The 20,848-nt window shown below is 41.0% G+C and overlaps 1 protein-coding gene across 8 annotated transcripts in view; it reads left to right on the forward strand.

Annotated features, from left to right (window-relative positions):
* Rbcn-3A (rabconnectin-3 alpha) overlaps window positions 1–20,848 on the forward strand; it is a 146,878-nt gene that overhangs the window by 54,610 nt on the left and 71,420 nt on the right. For 6 of the 8 annotated variants that reach the window (XM_076197637.1, XM_076197642.1, XM_076197641.1 and 3 more), the window contains 19 exons: window positions 701–843; window positions 1,642–1,784; window positions 1,952–2,137; window positions 3,441–3,624; window positions 4,878–5,013; window positions 5,228–5,392; window positions 5,559–5,699; window positions 5,826–6,024; window positions 8,230–8,417; window positions 8,622–8,708; window positions 12,136–12,399; window positions 12,590–12,697; window positions 14,325–14,526; window positions 16,691–16,802; window positions 16,917–17,104; window positions 17,428–17,568; window positions 17,773–17,943; window positions 18,970–19,188; window positions 20,247–20,414. In XM_076197637.1, coding sequence (XP_076053752.1) covers window positions 701–843; window positions 1,642–1,784; window positions 1,952–2,137; window positions 3,441–3,624; window positions 4,878–5,013; window positions 5,228–5,392; window positions 5,559–5,699; window positions 5,826–6,024; window positions 8,230–8,417; window positions 8,622–8,708; window positions 12,136–12,399; window positions 12,590–12,697; window positions 14,325–14,526; window positions 16,691–16,802; window positions 16,917–17,104; window positions 17,428–17,568; window positions 17,773–17,943; window positions 18,970–19,188; window positions 20,247–20,414 — 3,145 coding nt within the window. The remainder of the gene's footprint in view (window positions 1–700; window positions 844–1,641; window positions 1,785–1,951; window positions 2,138–3,440; window positions 3,625–4,877; window positions 5,014–5,227; window positions 5,393–5,558; window positions 5,700–5,825; window positions 6,025–8,229; window positions 8,418–8,621; window positions 8,709–12,135; window positions 12,400–12,589; window positions 12,698–14,324; window positions 14,527–16,690; window positions 16,803–16,916; window positions 17,105–17,427; window positions 17,569–17,772; window positions 17,944–18,969; window positions 19,189–20,246; window positions 20,415–20,848) is intronic. The other 2 variants (XM_076197638.1, XM_076197640.1) reach the window with 2 other exon arrangements.

Genomic DNA, 20,848 nt, shown 5'->3' on the forward strand with positions numbered 1-20,848 from the left:
ATTTTCTCCTCTGACCCTGCGACAAGCACAGTGTTGTCAGCAAACAACAACTGGTTCACCTCCCACTTTTCTCCATTTTCTTTAACCATCTCCAGTCCCCTGCCCATTACCCTTGCCTTTGCCTCTTTAACCACCCCATTCATGTATACATGACACATCCCTGTCACAGTCCTGCCTTTACCCCAAACTGCTCTCTTTCTCCATTTCCAATTCTAATACAAGCTCTACTACTCTTGTAAAAACTCTTGACTGCCCTTAACAGCTTTCCCAAAATTCCATATATCTGCAAAACCTCCCACAGTACTTTTCTCTCTACCCTGTCATAAGCTATTCCAAATCCAATGAGGTCCAAAAAAATAGACTTAGCTTTTGCTAAAGCGTTCTCAAATATCTGTCTTACCACAAAAATCTGATCCATGTAGCCATGTACCTTTCCTAAATCCACACTGTCCTTTATTTCTTTATTTTTGTAATTATCATTTTAGTGCTTTGGACTACCACCACTAGATTGTGTATTTAAAACAAGTATTTATGTATTCTTTTCACAACAACAAAATTTTGAAGTGTAGAAATTGTTGGAAATGAATTAAGAATCTCTCAGAATGATTGGTTTACACTTAAGTATTTGTGTTCTTTACATGGATAGCATGTCACACCAAACTTAAAGTGGCAGAGTTCATGATGATATTCACCACTGTAGGTGCTGCTTTACACCGCTGTTGCTGATGATGTCGCTATCGTAGCAAGTAAGGATGGTAAGAATGAAGGAGATGGAAGGTCCAGACCTATGCTTCAGAAGACTCTCTCAATGCCAAGAATTACAGATGCAAGCAATTTGCCCAGGTGATTTAGGATACACTCAGCTTCTAAAGTCTCTTCTTCTCTGTCTCACTATCACAGATGAGATTATTGGATGTGTATATAATCAGCTGGCAGCAATATTTGCCTATCTCATTAAGTCAGTGGTGTCAGTTAGGCAGAGGAGATGAATAGGCTTGTATGTGATAATCTGTGTATATGTACTTCAAAGAATAAAGGAGAGAAATATATTAGATGAAGGTTTTCTACAGTTGTATTGCTAGGTGTCTGTCAGATGGGAAGTTTAAATATGTTTGAAAAAAAAAATATTGCTTTACAGTATACATCTTGCATAACAAATATTTAAGGAATTGCCTATGAAATTTTAAAGGAAATTGTTGTAAATAATTTGATGTATAAAGAAGTACTGGTACTGAGTAACCAACACTGGCTGTGGTGTTTTCCTTATTTGTGCAAGAGACACCAGGGGCAACAGATGGATTGATTGATCTGTCTGTACCCTTTACCTTTTCCTTAAAAAGGGTTGCAGTGTAAGTACCAGTCACTTGGTGCTGCACCCCTGCATAGGGTTGAGGTTTAGTGGAGAACTTTAAGTGAAAAGTTCTAATTGGGTGACATATTTATTTTGTGTCCCTTAGCACTAATTTGAGATGGAAGGGTGATAAAAGATGTAGGGATTTTTGGCTGTTGGCTAGTACAGATTCTTTTCTTACAAGTTTTCTTTTTTGGTAATTGTATTATTGTGATGAATATTGTAATGTATACCCACCCCTCCTTTAAAAAAAAAATCACCAAATTTTAATGAAGCAACTGTTATTTCAGATGGATGGGACTTGAAAGATTCTCTTTAATAACAGCAGATGGGTTAGCACCATTACCAATGCAGATGTCATGGGTGCGTGATGGAATTCTAGTGGTTGGGATGGATAATGAAATGCACGTGTATTCACAGTGGCGGCAAGAAGGTGACTCTTCTTTTTCTGTCTCTCTGTAGGATACTTTATATTTGCCATTTTTGGATGAATGGAGAATAATCTCATTTTGAAAACTGATTTACAACCCAGTAGTACAGAATTAGTTATAGATGATTAATTTTTTTCCATCTGATATATAATGATTTTGTTTATATTAGAAGCTCGTAACAAGGTTCTAAGTGAGGAACAGGATGGTGAGAACTCTGTGTATGAAAGGGATTTAACAGAAGCTTACTTAAAGAGCTATCTTCAGGAGGCATCACACAACCTGAAAACGGCTACCTCTGTATCACGCGTCACCTCCTACTCAGTCTTGTCTGCCTTAGAAACCAAGAGGAAAAAAGGTAAGTCATTTTCACCTCATCCATTCATCTCATTTGTGATCTTTCTCACAAGTTCATTCCATCCACCTCTGCCTTCCACACCTCTTTTATTAATCTTTCCCCACTCATTCTTTCCATGTGCCCAAACCATCCCAACTTTCTTTGATCAACCCTATCTGTCAGCTTCCATTCCACCCCTATTCTCTGCCACATTTTGCTCATTCTCACTCTATCAATCCTAAAATCCACCAAACATACTTCTGAAACACTTAGCCTCGAACACATTTAAACTTCCTTCTGCCTCCTTTAAATTCAAAGTCTTCCCTATACAGTGTCATAGGCACAATTACTCCTTCATATAGTCTCCTCTTTGCCTCCATTCCCAGGTGCCTATTTCTCATGACACTTTTCATTTCGCCAAGACATTTACTTGCTTCCCTTATTTTATAGTTGACCTCCAGCCCCATTCCTCCATTCCCTGCTACATGTCACCCAAAATAATTAAAATTATTCATTTCCTCCAGCCTCACTCCTTTAAGACTTCCCTCCAGCTCACTGCCATGCTCACCCCTTGTACATCAACAGACTTAACAGAGTAAAACTACTATGTTCATATGCTAATCAAAGGTTAAGAGTACATCATGAGCAGAGATCCCTTCCTGTGTACTCCAAGTAAATAAATACTACAAATACAACTCAATCACAACTTGTAAATTTATGCAAAGAGAAAACTAGTATGAATTCTTTGTCTGTATATTGTATTTGTAGATGTTTAGTGAAAAACAGTGGATGAGGTTTTTGCATCTCATAAAGTGATACTTTGGATGCTTGCTGGCCAGGCCGGTTAGAGCGTCGCTACTTGCGGTAGAGCTCGAGTTGTCGGCATTTCATACCTTGTCACCAGTGAGTTGGACCAAAGGCATGGTTCATTAATTTCCACACTACAAAGTCCTCTGTAAGGGGCACCATCCTAGCCTCCTGACAGGGGGAATTTCATGATATTAAACAGAATTGTAAAGCTATACTTATTGATTAAATGGTTTCTTATCAAGGCTTGTTGTTTATGGTTAGTTCCAGACAAGAGGTATGTAGCTTTAGTGTTCTCAAATATAACATCATGATGATAGCTGCAAATATTAGAAAATGTTTGGCAAACCAAAAAAGTCCAGACCAACAAGCACAAATGTCAGGAATTGGGGAATTTAGGGTTTTGAGTGAAACTTCTGAATCACAAAATCTGAACTATGCAGAACTCATAAGTCCTGTATATGATATTTCTGTCTTAATTTCCAACATTGAAGCAAACTTCTCTCTCTCACCCAAGGACTTTCAGATGAGATGACATCAGGTATGGACGAATGTGCCTTGCTGTGGCCAACACTTGGTCTCTTTGAAGCAAGTCACATGGCGAGCCCAGTTCTCCCGCAGTATCACCCCAGGCAGTTGATAGAGCTCCTTAACTCTGGCAAGATTAAACGTGTGAAAGCCATTCTTGCCCATTTGCTAAGGTTGGGACTTTTGCTTTTCCCTTCTTTTCTTTTTAATTTTTTTTCAGTTGTTGTGATTTTGAATAGTTTGTTAATTCTATGAATTTTGTGATTTCTATATAATATATCAATATGATTGATGACTATTGTAGTGAGTTTCACAGACTGGAAACCGACATCACTGTGAACAGCATTGGTCCCCAGATTGTTCTAGAAATCTTGTTGGGAGGAATTGTTACTGTTCCTATTTTAGTATTCATTGTTTCTGTCATTAGCTACCAGGAAAAGGAGGGGACCCATCCACAGTTGTTAGCTTTAGTGCCCCTTTTCTGCTTGTCACACCCTCTCCCTCAGAATAGCCATCAAGAGTAGCCTATGGGGACCTATAACAGGTACTGATATATGGTCATCCATTGAGAAAGTCATCCCCTGCCACTTATCTTCATATTCCATCAGTACCTTCACCTTTATTTCTTTTATTGTATATATATATTATTATTATTATTATTATTATTTTTTTTTTTTTTTTTTTTTTTTTTTTAAGGGAGGGTTGGAGTATGTGAGGAGGAAATGGGTAGGAGTGGTATGAGGCCTTTGGCTTTGGCTACCTCCCTTGTAAGGGAAACAAGCCATTGGTATTTTTCTCTCCCTCTCCCTCTCCCCATAAGACCTGTCACCAGGTGACTAACCTCCTCCTTGTCCTCCTCCTCCAGTACCTCCTCTGAACTTCACTTCCTTCTCTTCCTCCTCCTCTCCCCTCTCCTCCTCCTCCTCCTATTCCTCCTCCTATTCATCTTCTGTCTCCTCTTCCTTCCGTTCCACTTTATTCCTCCATGCTCTTCTCCTCTTCCATACCTTCCCGCCTTCCCCTTCTCCCCTTCCCCTTCCCCTTCCCTTCCCCCTCTCCCAAAACTGGTGACATAGAAACAGATCCACACTAATAATGTACAAGACAGATTGTAATCCAAATGTTTCCACTCAGAGGGGTCTGGGAAGGCATGAGGACCCAGGCCAACTGCTGTAGGTGTTCACATTTTCAGTCTTTGAGCTTACTGCTGCAGTTATACATATTATAACAATTTAAGCAAAGCTTTATAGGCATAGTGCCTGTTGAAGTGTGAAGTTATGAAACCTCTTGTCAGATATTAGACACCACAGCTGAATGAAAGTATCTGGCAAAAACTCAGTGATCACACTACCCAGTAATGAGTTATGTAGTTACATCTTAAGGATTGAATTATGATTAATTTGTATAAATTCCCTTTTTTTCACAGGTGTTTATCCAGCATTGGTCAGAGAAATACTGAGGCTTTACTAAGAGGAAGCATAAGCGATGCTGATGATGCTCGAACCAGAAGTTGGTCTCGTTCTAGAACTCTGTCAGTGTCTGGTGGGGGACAGTCAGGGTCGGTAAGTAGATCTGGCACATTTACATTATGTGATTTGCCTCTGTTTAAAGAATTGACATTATCAGTACAACAATCAATACATGATTAACTTTAGTGACATCTCTTATAGAGCTGAGTTATGGGGCATTCATGTATGGGTGGGAGATTTAAACACACCCCAAGAGGAATACTTAACCATTTTGCTGAATCATAAGACTTATTTATTTATTGTATAGATAAGCCGAGAAGGAAGAGGCTCTCTTTCACTTCGTCCAGAAGAACTTACATTGGACTACGTAGAAATTACAGCCATTCCACCTCTTCCCTTGTGGCTACTGTTAGAGGCAGACAAGGATATACAGTGTCAGCATACAGTGGCAAAAGCTGAGAAGAAGGAAGATGTAAGTTATTTCTCTCTTTTTTTCATCCATTCAAAACTAGCACATGTATAAGCATTAACCCCCTCTTTTAAGATTTGAAAGGTGTGCAATAATTGACTATGGCATGAAGATATGGTATTTAATCATTTCTTCTTCTTCTTCTTTCCATGGGGGTTTCCCACTCAAGACCTATGCTGAGCTGTTTGGAGCCCCAAGTATGACTGTTGAGGATGACCTCACATTAGATGAGGAAGAAGGAGATATGGGGCCTCGAAGAATCTCACTCTCTCACGAGTCCAAGGGCATTGCATATTTTGGGCCTCGGCAGGTTGGTTCCCAAATGGTTGCTTCATGGTGCTGATCATTTTTATTGATCTTTGATCATCCCTTTTTCATATGATAAATTAAAGAAATAATAGAAATAATTTCTGTTATATGTTATTACATTTTTCAGGCCCAGATTTTGTCTACACTTTTGACCCATACACACCTGCCAGGTCTGTCAAGTTTGGACCAAATGCATTTATTAGCTTTAGGAGACACAGTTGCATCCTGTAATGTTGACTTTGCTGATCGGTTTGACATCAACAAAGCCAAAGAAGCCATGGCAAAGGAGGCATATTCGAGGTCGATGACAGATGAGCCTTCAATGGGTTAGTATGAGAATACAAAAAAAAAAAAAAAAAGTATTTTCTTTAGAATTATTATGTGGATTCGTTGTCATTAGTATCATATATTTTTGGGTAATGACTGCATAGCTATATTATAGAGACATTTTTCAGGACTTTTATATGAACAAAACAACACATCATTCATGTATGTTGGAGGGAAATACTCAATCATAGATGAATGAGGATCTTTCTTCATTTAACTGTTGCTGTTTACTTTTTTTTTTTTTTTCAATCAATCAGTCAATCAACCAGCTGTTGCCTTAAATTTCACTAAGTAAAAAAATACAGCTGCACAGTAGCTGGCAATGGTCCTTGGAATCACAAATCTCTCTGGAAAGAAAAATTGTACTATTACCTGTGTTGTATCAATAGATGGTAGAGGAATCTTCTCCTTGTTGCCCATTTTCAAAACCCATCAACCCCCCCTCACTTCCAACTAGAGGTGCAGCCCAAAGGGGTTGGGAATCAGTCTCTGGACTGAGTCCAAGATCTTTCTCTATCAACTTCAACCGTGTTTCCTCAGTCTTATTACATAAGTAGAGCTGGCAGCTGGTGACTGCCTCCCTCCAGTTAATTTCAGCAGATGATGATAAAGAAACAGTCCCACATTAATAACATACAAACAACAGTCCATAGTTTTCTCCTAGAGATCTTTGGGAGGGCTCTGGAACCTTTGCCAGCTACTGTTGGCCTGTGGGTTTCCAGTCAGTGGAACTCAAGGCAACACATATTATCATTATTGTCACTGTCTCTACCTCTCCTTTGTCCTATCCCTCTGTGGTGGTGGGGAAGAGAAGAATGCCACTTCCATATTCCTGTGCATGATGTAGAAGATGACTGAATTGGATGGAATGGCTTGACGAGAAGGTATTGTGGTATGTGTTACAGATGTATGGGATGAGGGGAAGACTGTTGAGGGCAGTCGGAAGTTTTTACACGAGTAGTATAGCTTGAGAAGATTATATGAAAGGGTAATTGTACCTATGACACTATATGGGGCAGAGACTTGGAATTTAAGGGAGGCAGAAAGGAGAAGTTTAAATGTGTTTGAGAAGAAATGTCTGAGAAGTATGGTGGGGGTTACAAGGTTGGATAGAGTAAGAAACAAAGGGGTGAGGAGGATAGTGGGAGTTGAAAGGGAGCTAGCAGATAGGGCTGATGAAAGAGTATTGGAATGCTTTGGACACATGGAAAGAATGAGTGAAGAAAGATCAGCAAAAAGATTGTGGGAAGCAGAGGTGGATGGAGTGAACTTGAGGGGACAACAGAGGATGAGATGGATGGATGGGGTGAACAGGGCCTCTGAGCAAAAGGGAATATCTGTTCAACAGAGAAGAGAGAAATTGGGGACAGGTGTGAATGGAGAATGGTTATGTAAGGATGATGATATGACACAACCTGAAGAGATTTCTTTCTGTCTTCTCTATTTTCTGCATGAGAGGGCAAGGAGGGAGGATTGCCCAAGGAATGTCATGACCAAAACAGGGTTTTCCTACAAATCCTTTATGGAGTGTATGTTGTGTTGTTTGCATACATGATTGTGTATGATGCAGTCTTCCATGATGTGTTGAATAGTATGGGGTGAAGTGTTACATCCTGGGCATTTGTTCACAATGCGGTCATCCAGTCTCTTCTGGTAGGTTAGAAGGGCTGGGTGGTGGCCGCATCACAGTCTGGCCAGGTGGACTCTGTCCTTTCGTGGGAGAGAGGATTCAGAGGGATAGATATAAGGGGTCTGGCATGCAGCAGTGTGTTGTCTTTTAGTGTGTTAATGGAGCAGTGAGTGATGTGATTATGAATATGTTGCCTTGTAAATGTAGTGGCCTTGCTGTGGATGTGCTGTGTCTTATTGCATTGCTTCTGTCTCAGGGCAGTGGGCAAGAGACAGGGATGACCCTTCATCCATGAGGAGCTAAGATGAGAGGGAAACAGTGGGTGGTGGATGAGCTAAGGTAAAAGGGACAACAATTGGGTGTTGGATGGATGTGAGATGGCTGAAGAGCAGGTGAATCCACTGACTAGGCCATTCCCCATATAAAGTGGACGGGACTTTTTGGTATATGTATGTATGAATATGTGAGAGGCACAGTCCTAGCCTTCTGATAGGGAGGAGTCTGTGATGTTAAACCATATCACATGTATGAATATATAATGTTTTAATAAAACTCTTCTTGTTGATACTAACAGAAGCCCTAGATGACTGTGGTGTAAGATTCCTGTTAGCCATGAGGCATCACACTTACCTCCTAAGGTGTCTACCTATTGGACAAAGGGCGACACTACAAAAGGGTGGCATTGGAAGCCACAATATAGTTTGGGCTTTTCACTCTGAGAGCCAGGAGGAGTTACTTGATTTCATTCCATCTGTTAGACAGGTAAGAACCTGAAATGAAAGCTCCAGGGTGTGGACTCTTTATGAATTAGTTTTATTAACAGTAGACAGTAATTGATGAGGTATTTACATATACCAAGGTATTTAGCTTCAGTAAATCATGTGGAAGAGTTTATGTAACACTTTTATTTTGTTTTGTTTTTTCTGTTTATTTAATATTAATTTTTGGTTTGTTTTTTCCTTGCAGAGCAATCCTAGATGGTCAGAATTACGTGAACTTGGCGTAGGATGGTGGGTGCGCAATAATTCAGTGCTAGCCAAGTGTATGCAGAAGGTAAAGTATATACTACTTTGTCGATGTATCTGTATAACAAGGGCTTCTTTCCCTTTATAAGGGAGGTAGCCAAGTCAAAAATATGCACCCTCTCCCCCCCCCCATTTCACTCCCATCCAACACCTTTGTTTCTCTCTTATCTTAGCTCCTCTTGGATGAAGGGTCATCCCTGTCTCCTGCCAAGTGTCCAGGTCTGAAGCAATTCAGCAAGACACAGCACATCCACAACAGGGCCACTTCTTTTATATGGCAACCCCCTTTCTCTGTCCCCTCATGCAGTAAATAGAGAAAATGGGGAGAAATCCCTTCGGGCTAAGTCAAAATATCATCCATAAACAACTCACCCCTATCCCCCATTTCCTCCTTTTCTTGCTCAATAGACATTCCCTTCTTGTTCGAAGCCCCTCACACCTCTTTGGCTAATCTTTGTTTACTCATTTTTCCATATGTCCAAAACATCCCAGTAACCTTTCATCAGCCCTATGTACCAGTTCCCTTTCCATCTCCACTTTCCTCACTTCTCACTCTATTCAACCTTGTAACCTCTACCATACTTCTCATACATTTCATCACAAACACATTTAAACACATTTAAACTGGATGGATGCCATGCAGAATGTCTAAAAAAAGGAGGTACAGTGATGGTGGACTGGCTGCTGAGGTTGTTTAATGTTTGCTAGAGAGAGGATAGAGTGCCGGAGGACTGGAGGAGTGCCTGTATAGTTCCACTTTACAAGGGAAAAGGGGACAAGTGTGAATGTAGTAGTTTCAGAGGGATTAGCTTGTTAAGTGTAGTTGAGAAGGCTTATGGGAGGATCTTGATTGAGAGGATTAGGAGAGGAACAGAGGGAGTAATTGGTGAGGAACAGTGTGGATTTAGGACAGGTAGAGGTTGTGTAGATCAGATTTTTGTGATAAGACAGATATGTTAGAAAGCTATAGGAAAGGGGAAGGATGTTTTTTTGGCCTTTATGACCTGGAAAAGGCTTACAACAGGGTAGACAGAAAGGCACTGTGGGAGGTTTTGCGGATATACGGGATAGGAGGAAAGCTTCTAGGAGCTGTCAAGAGTTTTTATGAGAGTAGTAGAGCTTGTGTCAGGATTAGAAATGGAGAGAGTAAGTGGTTCGAGGTAAAGGTGGGACTTCGTCAAGGATGCGTTATGTCGCCCTGGCTGTTCAACTTATACATGGATGGGTTAGTGCGAGAGGTAAATGCAAGGGTAGTGGGTCAGGGATTGGAGATGGTTAAAGAAAATGGAGAAAAGTGGGAGGTGAGCCAGCTGTTGTTTGCAGACGACACTGCGCTTGTGGCAGGATCGGAGGAGGGATTGAGGAAGTTGGTGACAGAGTTTGGGAGAGTGTGCGATAGAAGAAAGCTGAAGATAAATGTGGGTAAAAGTAAGGTGATGAGATGTACAAGGGGTGAAAGTGGCAGTAGTCTGGAAGTGAGCATTAAGGGAGAGTGACTGGAGGAAGTGGATAGTTTTAGATACTTGGGTGCAAATGTGGCAGGAAAAGGCAGAGTGAAGGTGGAGGTAGAATGTAGATTGAGAGAAGCGAGTAAATGCCTTGGTGGATTGAAGAGTGTAATTAGGAATAGACATTTGGGAATGGATGCTAAGAGGAGATTATATGAAGGAGTGATTGTGCCAAGAGCACTGTATGGGGCAGAAACATGTAACATAAGAGAGGAAGAGAGAAGGAGTTTGAATGTGTTTGAGATGAGGTGTCTGAGAAGTATGATGGGGGTTACTAGGCTAGATAGAGTGAGAAATGAGGAGGGGTGGAAAGGGAGTTTGGAGATAGGGTTGATGAAAGAATATTAGGATGGTTTGGACACATGGAAAGAATGAGTGAAGAAAGACTAGTAAAAGAGGTATGGAAGGCAGATGTGGGGGGAGTGAACATGAGGGGACGTCCTAGGATGAAGTGGATGGATGGGTTGAAGGGGGCTTTGGGGAAGAGGGGAATGTCTGTTGAGGAAGGACGGGAGAGGACAGAAGACAGGGGTGAATGGAGAATGGCTGTATATGGATGATGATGTGATGCATGAGGTGGAATGGGCGGGGGGATGGGGGGTGAGGTAGTATGTGTGAGCAATTTTGACGCAGCCCGAAGGGATTTCTCCCCCTCTTCTCCTTCATGCATGGGGGGACGGAGAGGGGGGTCGCTGATTTAATGAAGCGGCCTTGCTGTGGATGTGCTGTGTCTTGCGACACTGCTTCTGACCCAGGGCAGTGGAAAAGGTGCAGGGATGACCCATCATCCAGGAGGTGCTAAGATGAGGGAGGGTAGAGGGGTGTGGAGTGTATTCAGGGATGGAATGGGTGGGAATGTTTTTATGCCTTTTCCTTTTTGGCTACCTCCCTTGTAAGGGGGAAAAAGCCTTGGTATATGTATGTATGTATGTATGTAAACTTCTCTTATTTGCCCCCCATAAATTCTAACTCTGTGGCCAATACAGTGTCATAGTCTCAATCACCCCTTCATATAATCTTTTTGCATCCATTCCCAGATGCCTATTTCTCATGACACTTTTCAGTCCCCCAAGACATTTACTTGCTTCTCTCAGTCTACAATTTACTTCCACGTCCATGCCTCCATTTCCTGCCACATGACCCCAAATACTTAAAACTGTCCACTTTCTTCAGCCTCTCCCTCCTTTAAGATTTACATCCAGCTTGCTGCCATCCTCTCCCATTGTACATCTCATCACCTTACTTTTACCCACATTTACCTTCAACTTCTTCCTGTTGCATGCCCCCCCAAACTCCATCATTAACTGCCTCAATCTCTCATCTGACCCTGCCACAAGCAGTGTTGTATGCAAACAACACCTGGCTCACCTCCCACATCTCTCCAATGTCTTTAACCATCTCCAATCCCTTGCCCTTGCATTAACCTCCCATACTACCCCATCCATGTACACATTGAACTGCCATGGCGACATGACAGAGCCCTGATGCACTTGCAACTTTTCCTCAAACCACTTGCTCTTTCCATTTCCAATTTTAACACTGCTCTACTACTCTTGTAAAAGCTCTTGACTGCCATTTACAGCTTTTCCCCAATTCCATATACCTGCAATACCTCCCACAGTTCTTTCCTGTCTACTCTGTCATAAGCCTTCTCCAGATTCCTAAAAGTCCAAAATAACATCCTTACCTTGTGCTAAAACCTTCTTATAAATCTGACTTAGCACAAAAAATTGATCCATGCCTCTTTTACCTTTCCTAAAGCCACAAACAAGTGGACTATGGTGAAAGAAGACGAATGAGAAAGCTAGAGTATATTATTCCTATGTTTCAGCTGAGCAGCTATCTACAAGGAATATTGTACACACTATGATGGAGTTTAAAACTCGCTACCATTATATTCAGGTGTCAGAGATGATTTATAGTTACACAAGTCACTTTTATTCTCAGGTTGCTAAAGCTGCTTTTCAAGTCAAGAATGATCCATTGGATGCTGCCATATATTATTTGGCCATGAAGAAGAAAAGCCTAGTGTGGGGTTTGTTCCGCTCCATCAACGATAGAAGGATGACAGACTTTTTCTCGAACAATTTTGCTGAGGAGAGATGGAGGAAAGCAGCTCTTAAGAATGCTTTTGCTCTACTTGGTAAACAAAGATTTGAGCAAGCAGCAGGATTCTTTCTGTTAGCAGGAGCCCTCAAGGATGCTATTGAGGTTGGAAAAAAGTAACCTGTTCTACTTAGTAACATAGCTGAAAACTGTATTTGATTATGCATAGTAAATCAAACGTGTTAATGATAATTCATGGCCTGTATTCCATGTATGAATTTCTAATGTTATTAGGACAGTTATACTGTTTTGAAAAAGAGAAATGCTACATGTTCATAATGAACTCTTTTAACAGGTTGTGTTGAATAAGCTTGAGGACTTACAGCTTGCAATGGTTATAATCCGGCTCTATGAAGGAGAGTTGGAGTCCACACCCCCTTCACTTCGCTTGCTATTACAAGAGGTGAGCCATTATTGAATTAGATATGCATCAAGATGTGCTGTGAAAGATTAACTTGTCATGTTATATCATGGGTTGATTTTACAACAGTTGTATGTCTTTGATTAACATCTCAGGAAAACAATACCTGGTAGACAAATTCTGAAAGCATATTTGAATTTTGATTGAAAAAAGACACCAGTAAGTTCACCTACTTTAGTCTGAGACAAAAAAAAAAAACAAGATTTATTTCAACAACCAATGTTATAGTCTATCTAATTGTACACCTAAAGGCTTCTTCCCCCTTACAAGGGAGGTAGAGCCAGTGCATGCAACCTGGCTTCTTTAAAGCAACCCCAATAAAACACCTAATCTCACAAGCCAGAATACTTTCCATAGAGTAGTACATGAAAATAATAGGTTCACGATTATATGTAGGGGCCATGAAACTCTCCCACCCCTTCCACTGTATTGCACAGTGAAAATAATAATTAAGGGAAAAAAAAGTAATTTTCTTCTCAAACAGCAACAATAACGTGCCCCAGCGGCAGGACCTAAACAACACATGCATACAAAGATGTATACATATTTAAATCATAAACCACACATTTCACAATAGTTCTCAAAATTCTCTACCAGGCTCCCTAGACATCAGCTCATCTGAGAAATTACTCCCTAGGCAAGTGAGAACAGTAATGGCATGAGTATGTTTAGGTCACCACCCTGCAGGAAAATTTTGCCATCACAGAAATGACCTGGTGGTAGACTCCAACTGTCTCGTTTACAGCCATCACACGGAAAACTTTACAACACCTTACACGACACAGCCCTACTGCCCTACTCCTATCCAAACAATGATTAAAAATAATTTTTCTGAATGAATCATGAGCCAAACCAATAGCCATAGGCAGTTACAATGACAAAGCAAGAGCAACCTGGGGCAACACACAGATTGGTTATCCTTAATTCTTCTTCAATTATTTTCAAGTATTTATCTTATTATATTTGCCTACTTGTACATACATACATATACCAAGGCTTTTTCCCCCTTACAAGGGAGGTAGCCAAAAAGGAAAAGGCATAAAATCATTCCCACCCATTCCATCCCTGAATACACTCCACACCCCTCCACCCTCCCTCTTATCTTAGCACCTCCTGGATGACGGGTCATCCCTGCACCTTTTCCACTGCCCTGGGTCAGAAGCAGTGTCACAAGACACAGGACATCCGAAGGGATTTCTCCCCGTCTTCTCCTTTTGTGCGTGGGGGAATGGAGAGGGGGGGTCGCCAATTTAATGAAGCAGCCTTGCTGTGGATGTGCTGTGTCTTGCAACACTGCTTCTGACCCAGGGCAGTGGACAAGGTGCAGGGATGACCTGTCATCCAGGAGGTGCTAAGATAAGAGGGAGGGTGGAGGGGTGTGGAGTGTATTCAGGGATGGAATGGGTGTGAATTATTTTATGCCTTTTCCTTTTTGGCTACCTCCCTTGTAAGGGGGAAAAAGCCTTGGAATATGTATGTATGTATGTATTACAGATGTGACTGAATAGAGAACATTTTATACACAATCACATGAGATGACTTAAAAGATACTGTGGCAATGTTTAGATTCCACCTGAGAGGCAACTTTTAGAATTTTACTTGTTTTCAGGTCATTCTTGGGTGTGACATGAATGGAGACAACTATGATCCAGCCAAGGCCCACCCAGACCCATTCCTGCGCTCCACTGCACATTGGGTTTTAAGGGATTATGGCAATTCCTTAAACACACTCCTTCAGACAGACCCTTCAATAGGCATTGAGCACAAAAAATACACTGAAGCCAAGAGGAATGCAAATAATGTTATATCAGGTTCGGTTCATAATACTTTTGTTGTTATAATTCTGTAAGATCTTCTCACAGTTAGTCAAGTGTTGAGAGCTGGAACTGTACCTTCCAACTTTTAGGTCATTAATGCCTTGAGCTTCACCAACTGGAAATTTGGAGACCTGCCGTGGCTGGCAATGGGCCTCAGGCCCTCAAGTAGATCTCTCTGGAAAGAAACATTGGACTTCTTTGTGTTGCACAAGTATGGGATTGCTTTTGTGTCTTTGGTTACCTCCCTGGTAAGGGGGAGAAAGCCCTTGGTATATGGATGGCTTGTAGTTGTAGTAGAAGGGAAACAGTTGCCAGCAGCTCTCATTTAGTGACAAGGTGGGAGAAGTACAAAGATGGTAGAGAGAGAGAGAGAGAGAGAGAGATCTTGGACTGGTTTCAGAGACCAATTGTCAGTCCATTGGGGCTGTAACTCCAGCTTTGAAGATGGGTAGGTGGGAAGTGATTCTCTCTGATGCCCACCTCACAGGAAGGGCATATGTAGGCACTTGTCATTGATCCTAGTAGGGGTTGTAAGATCTCTAGAGGGGAAGGGTTTGTGACCTCTTTTGTAGGCAAAAGCGAAGAGGAAAAAATTATTTAGGTTGGGCTTGACAAATTGTAGCATAAAGGACTGGGGTCATGTCTTTCATTCTTCAATTATCACACCTTGTTTTAAATTGATATAACGTTGCAGAAATGTATGCAACTGTATGTTTTTTTTTTTTAAAGAAACAAGGCCTGCGGCACTGCTCGCTTCGCTCGTGGGCACCTACGCCCCCTGAGATACCCTCTGTCCCTGAGCCTCTTTTTTTCAGCCTCTTCTTTGACTTTCTTTATAGCGTACTTGTTCTTCTTCTCTTGACGCTTGTAACTCTTAAAAATTGAGTCGATGTAGTGCATTTGGTAATTTCTGTGATCACCTCTGCCTCCATGTTTTATGAAACTCTTGTAGCCCGCGAAATAGTGCTTGGAAAAACCATCGAATTTACTCTTTTCGACGTCTCCGTTAAACAATTGTAAATCGTCAAACATTTCATCTGAATACAGAAAGTCTTCATTTTCACGTATGGTGACATTAAACTGAAGAACTTTTAAATGGAACTCCTTTAAAGACTCTATCACAGAAAAGCTTTTGGTTTTTTCGTAAAGACCCGGAAAGGTTCTAGCGTGTTCTGCTCGAAGCTGTCCAAGAAGCTCAGAGTTGTTTTTGGTGTCTTTCTTTTGTATCTTTTTTGAGCACGTCACCCATTTCCAGAAGTGTCGATAAAGTTTCATCCTAGAAGAAAATTCCTCAGACATTTGTGTGTTAAAACAAAAAAGGCTTACTGGCTCTGGCTTGAGAAGCGTTACAAAACAACAGGGGCGCGAGGCGTTTTGCAAAACCACCCAAAAGTCAGAGAACCCATCCAATTAATTTTTTAGTAGTACTAAGATGCCCTTACATTTACAACATTCTCCTTAATTATGCTCATGTTGTGTCACGTCTCGTCATCCCACCCCCAATCCCAATCCCATTCATTATCATTATCATGCAGGGAGTCCCATGGGACTTGAGCGAGTAGCAACGTTTATAGATATAAACTTTATGATAGATATACTATGTCACTGTCACCATATAGTATAAATCTCAGAAAATCCTAGAAGAAACTTCCTCAGACATTTTGGAAAAGTAATGAAAGGGTGGGTGTTAAAATGAAAAAGGCTTACTGGCTCTGGCTTGAGAAGCGTTACAAAATCACCACGTCAACACAGGGGCGCGAGGCGTTTTGCAAAACCACCCAAAAGTCAGAGAACCCATCCAATTAATTTTTTAGTAGTACTAAGATAATCAAAAGGCATAGTTTTGTAATTGGATAAGATGTATTGTCTTGTTTTGAACTTCAAAAGAGAATAAAAGCTCATTAGAATATAATCAAATCCAGCAGTCCTGGAACCTCAAATATGGGACTTCATGATTGGAAATCCAGTCTGCTACTTTCACAAGGCCCCAGGTTTGAGGCTCCACAACTGTTAGTTTTGATTATTTGAATGACATCACTGCAACGAGTGATTTATTTCATAAACATTAGAATATTTTATATTTGATCTCAGAATTAGGCAGGACACTTTTGTTTTTATGTCTGTTTTGTTTGTAACTACTGTAATTTGTACATTTCAGCAGACCCAAGTGTCTTTAATTTTTATATATATCTGCGCACACATCCTCTCCTCATTCGTCAATGCATTGCTAATACAGCAAAGGACTCCGGGGGCTCGCTTATGGCCTCAAGGTAAAAAAAAATGTAGATTTCAAAGTCATAGTAATGAAGTTATTGTAAATGGATTTATTGCCTTTGATTATTATTTTGTACAGTTTGATTTCATTTATGTTCTTTTGAAACTAGGTTTGGTCCAGGTCAAGATTCTTTAGATAAGAAAAGTGTATATGAAAGTAGCATGACACCGTTGGAGCGCAGACTCTACTTCACCACTTCACATGCTCATCTACGCTCAGGCTGCCCCACACTTGCTCTTGAGGTGTTGTCTAAGCTGCCAGACAATGTAATTGACCCTGACAATCCAGAAGATGGAGGTAAGCCATCAGGAGTCAAACTTTGCTCAGTTTACATCATACTTGTATGTGTTATTCTGTAATATATGTACCTCATACAAGAGGGGGAGATGCTGTCATCAACATGGACTTTCATGATAAAATTAAATGGCTTAACAGACCTACTAGGCAGCCCCATGAAAAATAAGAAGCCTTATAGCTTGATTAATCTCCTCTTTCATCACATTCATTCTCCTGGTACTTCCTATGGCCACACTTGAAACCTCCCCACTGTTCTCCGTGTCACATATATTTGTGTTATTTTCCAACATTGGTATCCATACTAAAATTAAATGGCTTAACAGATCTGCTAGGTAGTCCTATGAAAGAGAAGAAGCCAGCACAAGAGTTGATCCACTCTGGAACCCTGGAATCCGCAAATTCCTTTGACTGGAACAAACCTGTCTCTAAAGATGCCTCTTCACTCTTTGGGCCACCACCTACAGGTACGCTTGCACTTTTTCTCATAACCATTTCACTGTAGTGTCTTGCATTCCTAAAGTCTGCTAAATAATAAGCTTAGGGAGAGACTTTTTTTTTTTTTTTTAAAGGAAATCTTCATGGGAAAGAAGACTGGTTGTTAGAAAAAAACCTCTGGATGTATAATGGTTATAATGCCTACTCAAACATTTATCCTTCTTTCTTTTTAGCATCAACAGGACTAGACTGGGCCACACCAATGTCATTCCAGTCAAAAAAGGATGATGATGACTTGGACTTGGACTTCTCTATTGGGAATGAAGATGAGGAGGACCTTGATGTTGAGTTGGAAGAGGACAAACAAAAGCCAAAGGAATTGTCTAAAGAACAGTCTGCTGAAGGTTAGCAGTACTTTTAAGCTTGTGATTTCATTTCATTTTTGCCTTTAGCTTAAAGAGTAATAGTATATTGAATATAGATGTATCACCAATAAGAAAATGACAGTTTTAGTGGTATGATTAAGACATGCAGTGATTACAAATCTATCTTTATACCAAGATTGAAAAGTATTAAAAAGTGTCATAAGAAATGGGCATTTGGGAATGGATCCAAAAAGGAGATTTTATGAAGGGGTGATTGTGCCAACAGCACTTACGGGACAGGGACATGGAATTCAAGAGAAGCAGAGAGAAAAAGACTAAATGTGTTTGAGATTAAATGTTTGAGAAGTATGGTAGGGGTTACAAGGTTGGATAGAATGAGAAATGAGAATGTGAGGAGAGCAGAAGTGGAAAAGTTGGGAGATAGGGTAGATGAAAGAGTATTGGGATGGTTTGGACACATGGAAAGATTAGCAAAAGAAATGTGGAAGGCAGAGGTACAGGGAGTAAACACAAGTGGGCAACCTAGAATGAGATGGATGGATGGAGTGAAAGGGTTGTTGAACAGGGAAGGGAGAAGGCAGGAGATAGAGGGGTGAGTGGAGAATGGCTGTGTATAGAGGATGCTGTGATGCAAGGAAGAGAGTGGGTGAGGGATGGAGGTGTTAGGGAGTGGTTATATGTGAATGATATTTGGACACAGCCCAAAGGGATTTCTCCCAGTCCTCTCTTTTTCTGTATGATTGGATGGAGAGGAGGGGGTCACCAATTTAGTAAAGCAACCTTGCTGTGGATGTTCTGTATCTTACCTCATTGCTTTTGACCCAGGGCATTGGGCGGGATACAGGGATGACCTGTCATCCATGAAGAGTTAAGAGGAGGGGGAGGAGAGGATGGTGGATGGGAGCAGAATGGGTGGGGGTGGGTATGTGCCCTTTGACTTTAGCTACCCCCCTTGTAAGTGGGAAAAAAAACCCTGGGATATAGAGAATAGAATGGCATGATGAAAAGCACGATGAATCACACCGTATGTGCAATTCTTGACAGGTGCAGTTGACAACAATAACAGCAAGCGATTGGACATCATGGCTCAGCAACTCAAGTTTGTATCTTGCTTGAAGATGATGATGGAGGAACTTGCAACCTTGGCAACAGGTTGTGAAGTAGATGGTGGCCAACTTCGGTACCAGTTGTATGTTTGGCTAGAAAGGGAAGTTGAGGCACTAAAGGAAGTTTGCAATTATAGGAGTACCCTTGCAGTCACAGGTAACTTGTTTTTTTATTAATAGATGTAATCTTTTCCTGTTATTTTATTTGCTTCAATTCTTACATGAACATATTCTTTAATAGAAGAAACAAAGCTCACACCATTATATCTAACTATTTATCTATATACATAGATATACCAATGGCTTTTTCTCCCTTACAAGGGAGGTAACCAAAGTCCACTCCCACCAATTTCATCACCACAAACTCCACTCTCATTCACCACCCCTCCCTCCTTCTTTTCTTGGCTCGTCCTGGATGATGGGTCATCCATACATCCCACCCACTGCCCTGGGTCAGAAGCAAAGCAGCAAGACACAGCACATCCATGGCAAGGCCACTTCATGTAATCAGTGACCCCCCCCCCCTCCATCTCCTCATGCAGAAATGTTCACTCCCTCCACCTCTGCATATAGAAACCAAAATCTTCACCATCACATGAAAATTATAGGTACACAGTTATATGCAAAAACTTTCAACTTCATCCACCTGTTACATCAAACCAATGAATGCAGAAAAAACACCAGCAGCATATCACTCAAACATCTACAACAATCTACAGCCTGCGCCACACAACATATTCATAAAAAAAACACATTCACACTCAAATCACAAAACAAGAACTACAAAACTGACCACCAAACACCCTACTCCATCAAACCTCTCAATACATTAACCCTACAGAAAGATCCCTTCCAAAAGAAGCAAGACCCATACTAACATGACAACAATCATAACACCAGCATCATCATCATCATCATCAATTGGGGTTATATGCCAAGAAGCATGTTGCTTCACTCACACACCAGCACTAGTCCCCACAGTCTCTCCAAGGAAGCTCCTCCCATACGGCCTCCCTCCCTCCCTCCCTTCCCCCCTCCCTTCCCACACCAAACAACTCTTGACAAGGTCTATCAATTTGCCTTAGCCATGAAATCTGTGGGCGTCATCCCCTTTATCTCCATCATCAAATTCAGACTATGTACGCACACATTTTTTTAAGATTGTTTCTTCATATCTTTGCGGGATGGGTGACAAAAAATACATATTCATTTCAGGTGAAGATCTAGTGGAAACAGGCATGGGTGAAGAAACTGAGAAACCTAGATCTCCTTCACCCATTCCTACATCAGAGCCTTCAACATTGCACGAGATACTTCAACAGGAGAAACTAGAATTTGAAGCCAAGATGGAAAGAGCAGCAAAGAGAAAGAGGTGGCTCACAGGTAAAAAAATAATTGAATATTATGTATCAAGTCCCTGTACTGGGGTATTGACTGTATGTTATTGTATAATACTAATTACACAGTAGCATGCAGCCCATGCTTTAAAGACTGTTTTGGGATGCCCCTACAGACTAGAGCCATATATCATTTTGTCTATGTTAGAGTAAAATATCTACTAGAGAAATGATACTACTTTTGTACTGCAACTACCCCTCTGTTATGCTGTTCCCCCTTAAAAATGCCCGCTACCACTTCTTCTCTTTGGTAGGGGACAGAGAGGTTAGAGGAAGTGGATAGTATTAAGTATGTAAGGTCACATGTAGCAGGACATGGTGAAGTAGGGATGGAGGTAAATTGTAGTGAGGAATGTAAAGTGTTATGAGAAATAGGTATCTGGGGATGGATGCAAAAAGAAGATTATAGTCATATTTTAT

Source organism: Oratosquilla oratoria, chromosome 14 (genome assembly GCF_046742065.1).
Source record: "Oratosquilla oratoria isolate Oo_2021 chromosome 14, ASM4674206v1, whole genome shotgun sequence".
Taxonomy (NCBI): Eukaryota; Metazoa; Arthropoda; class Malacostraca; order Stomatopoda; family Squillidae; genus Oratosquilla; species Oratosquilla oratoria.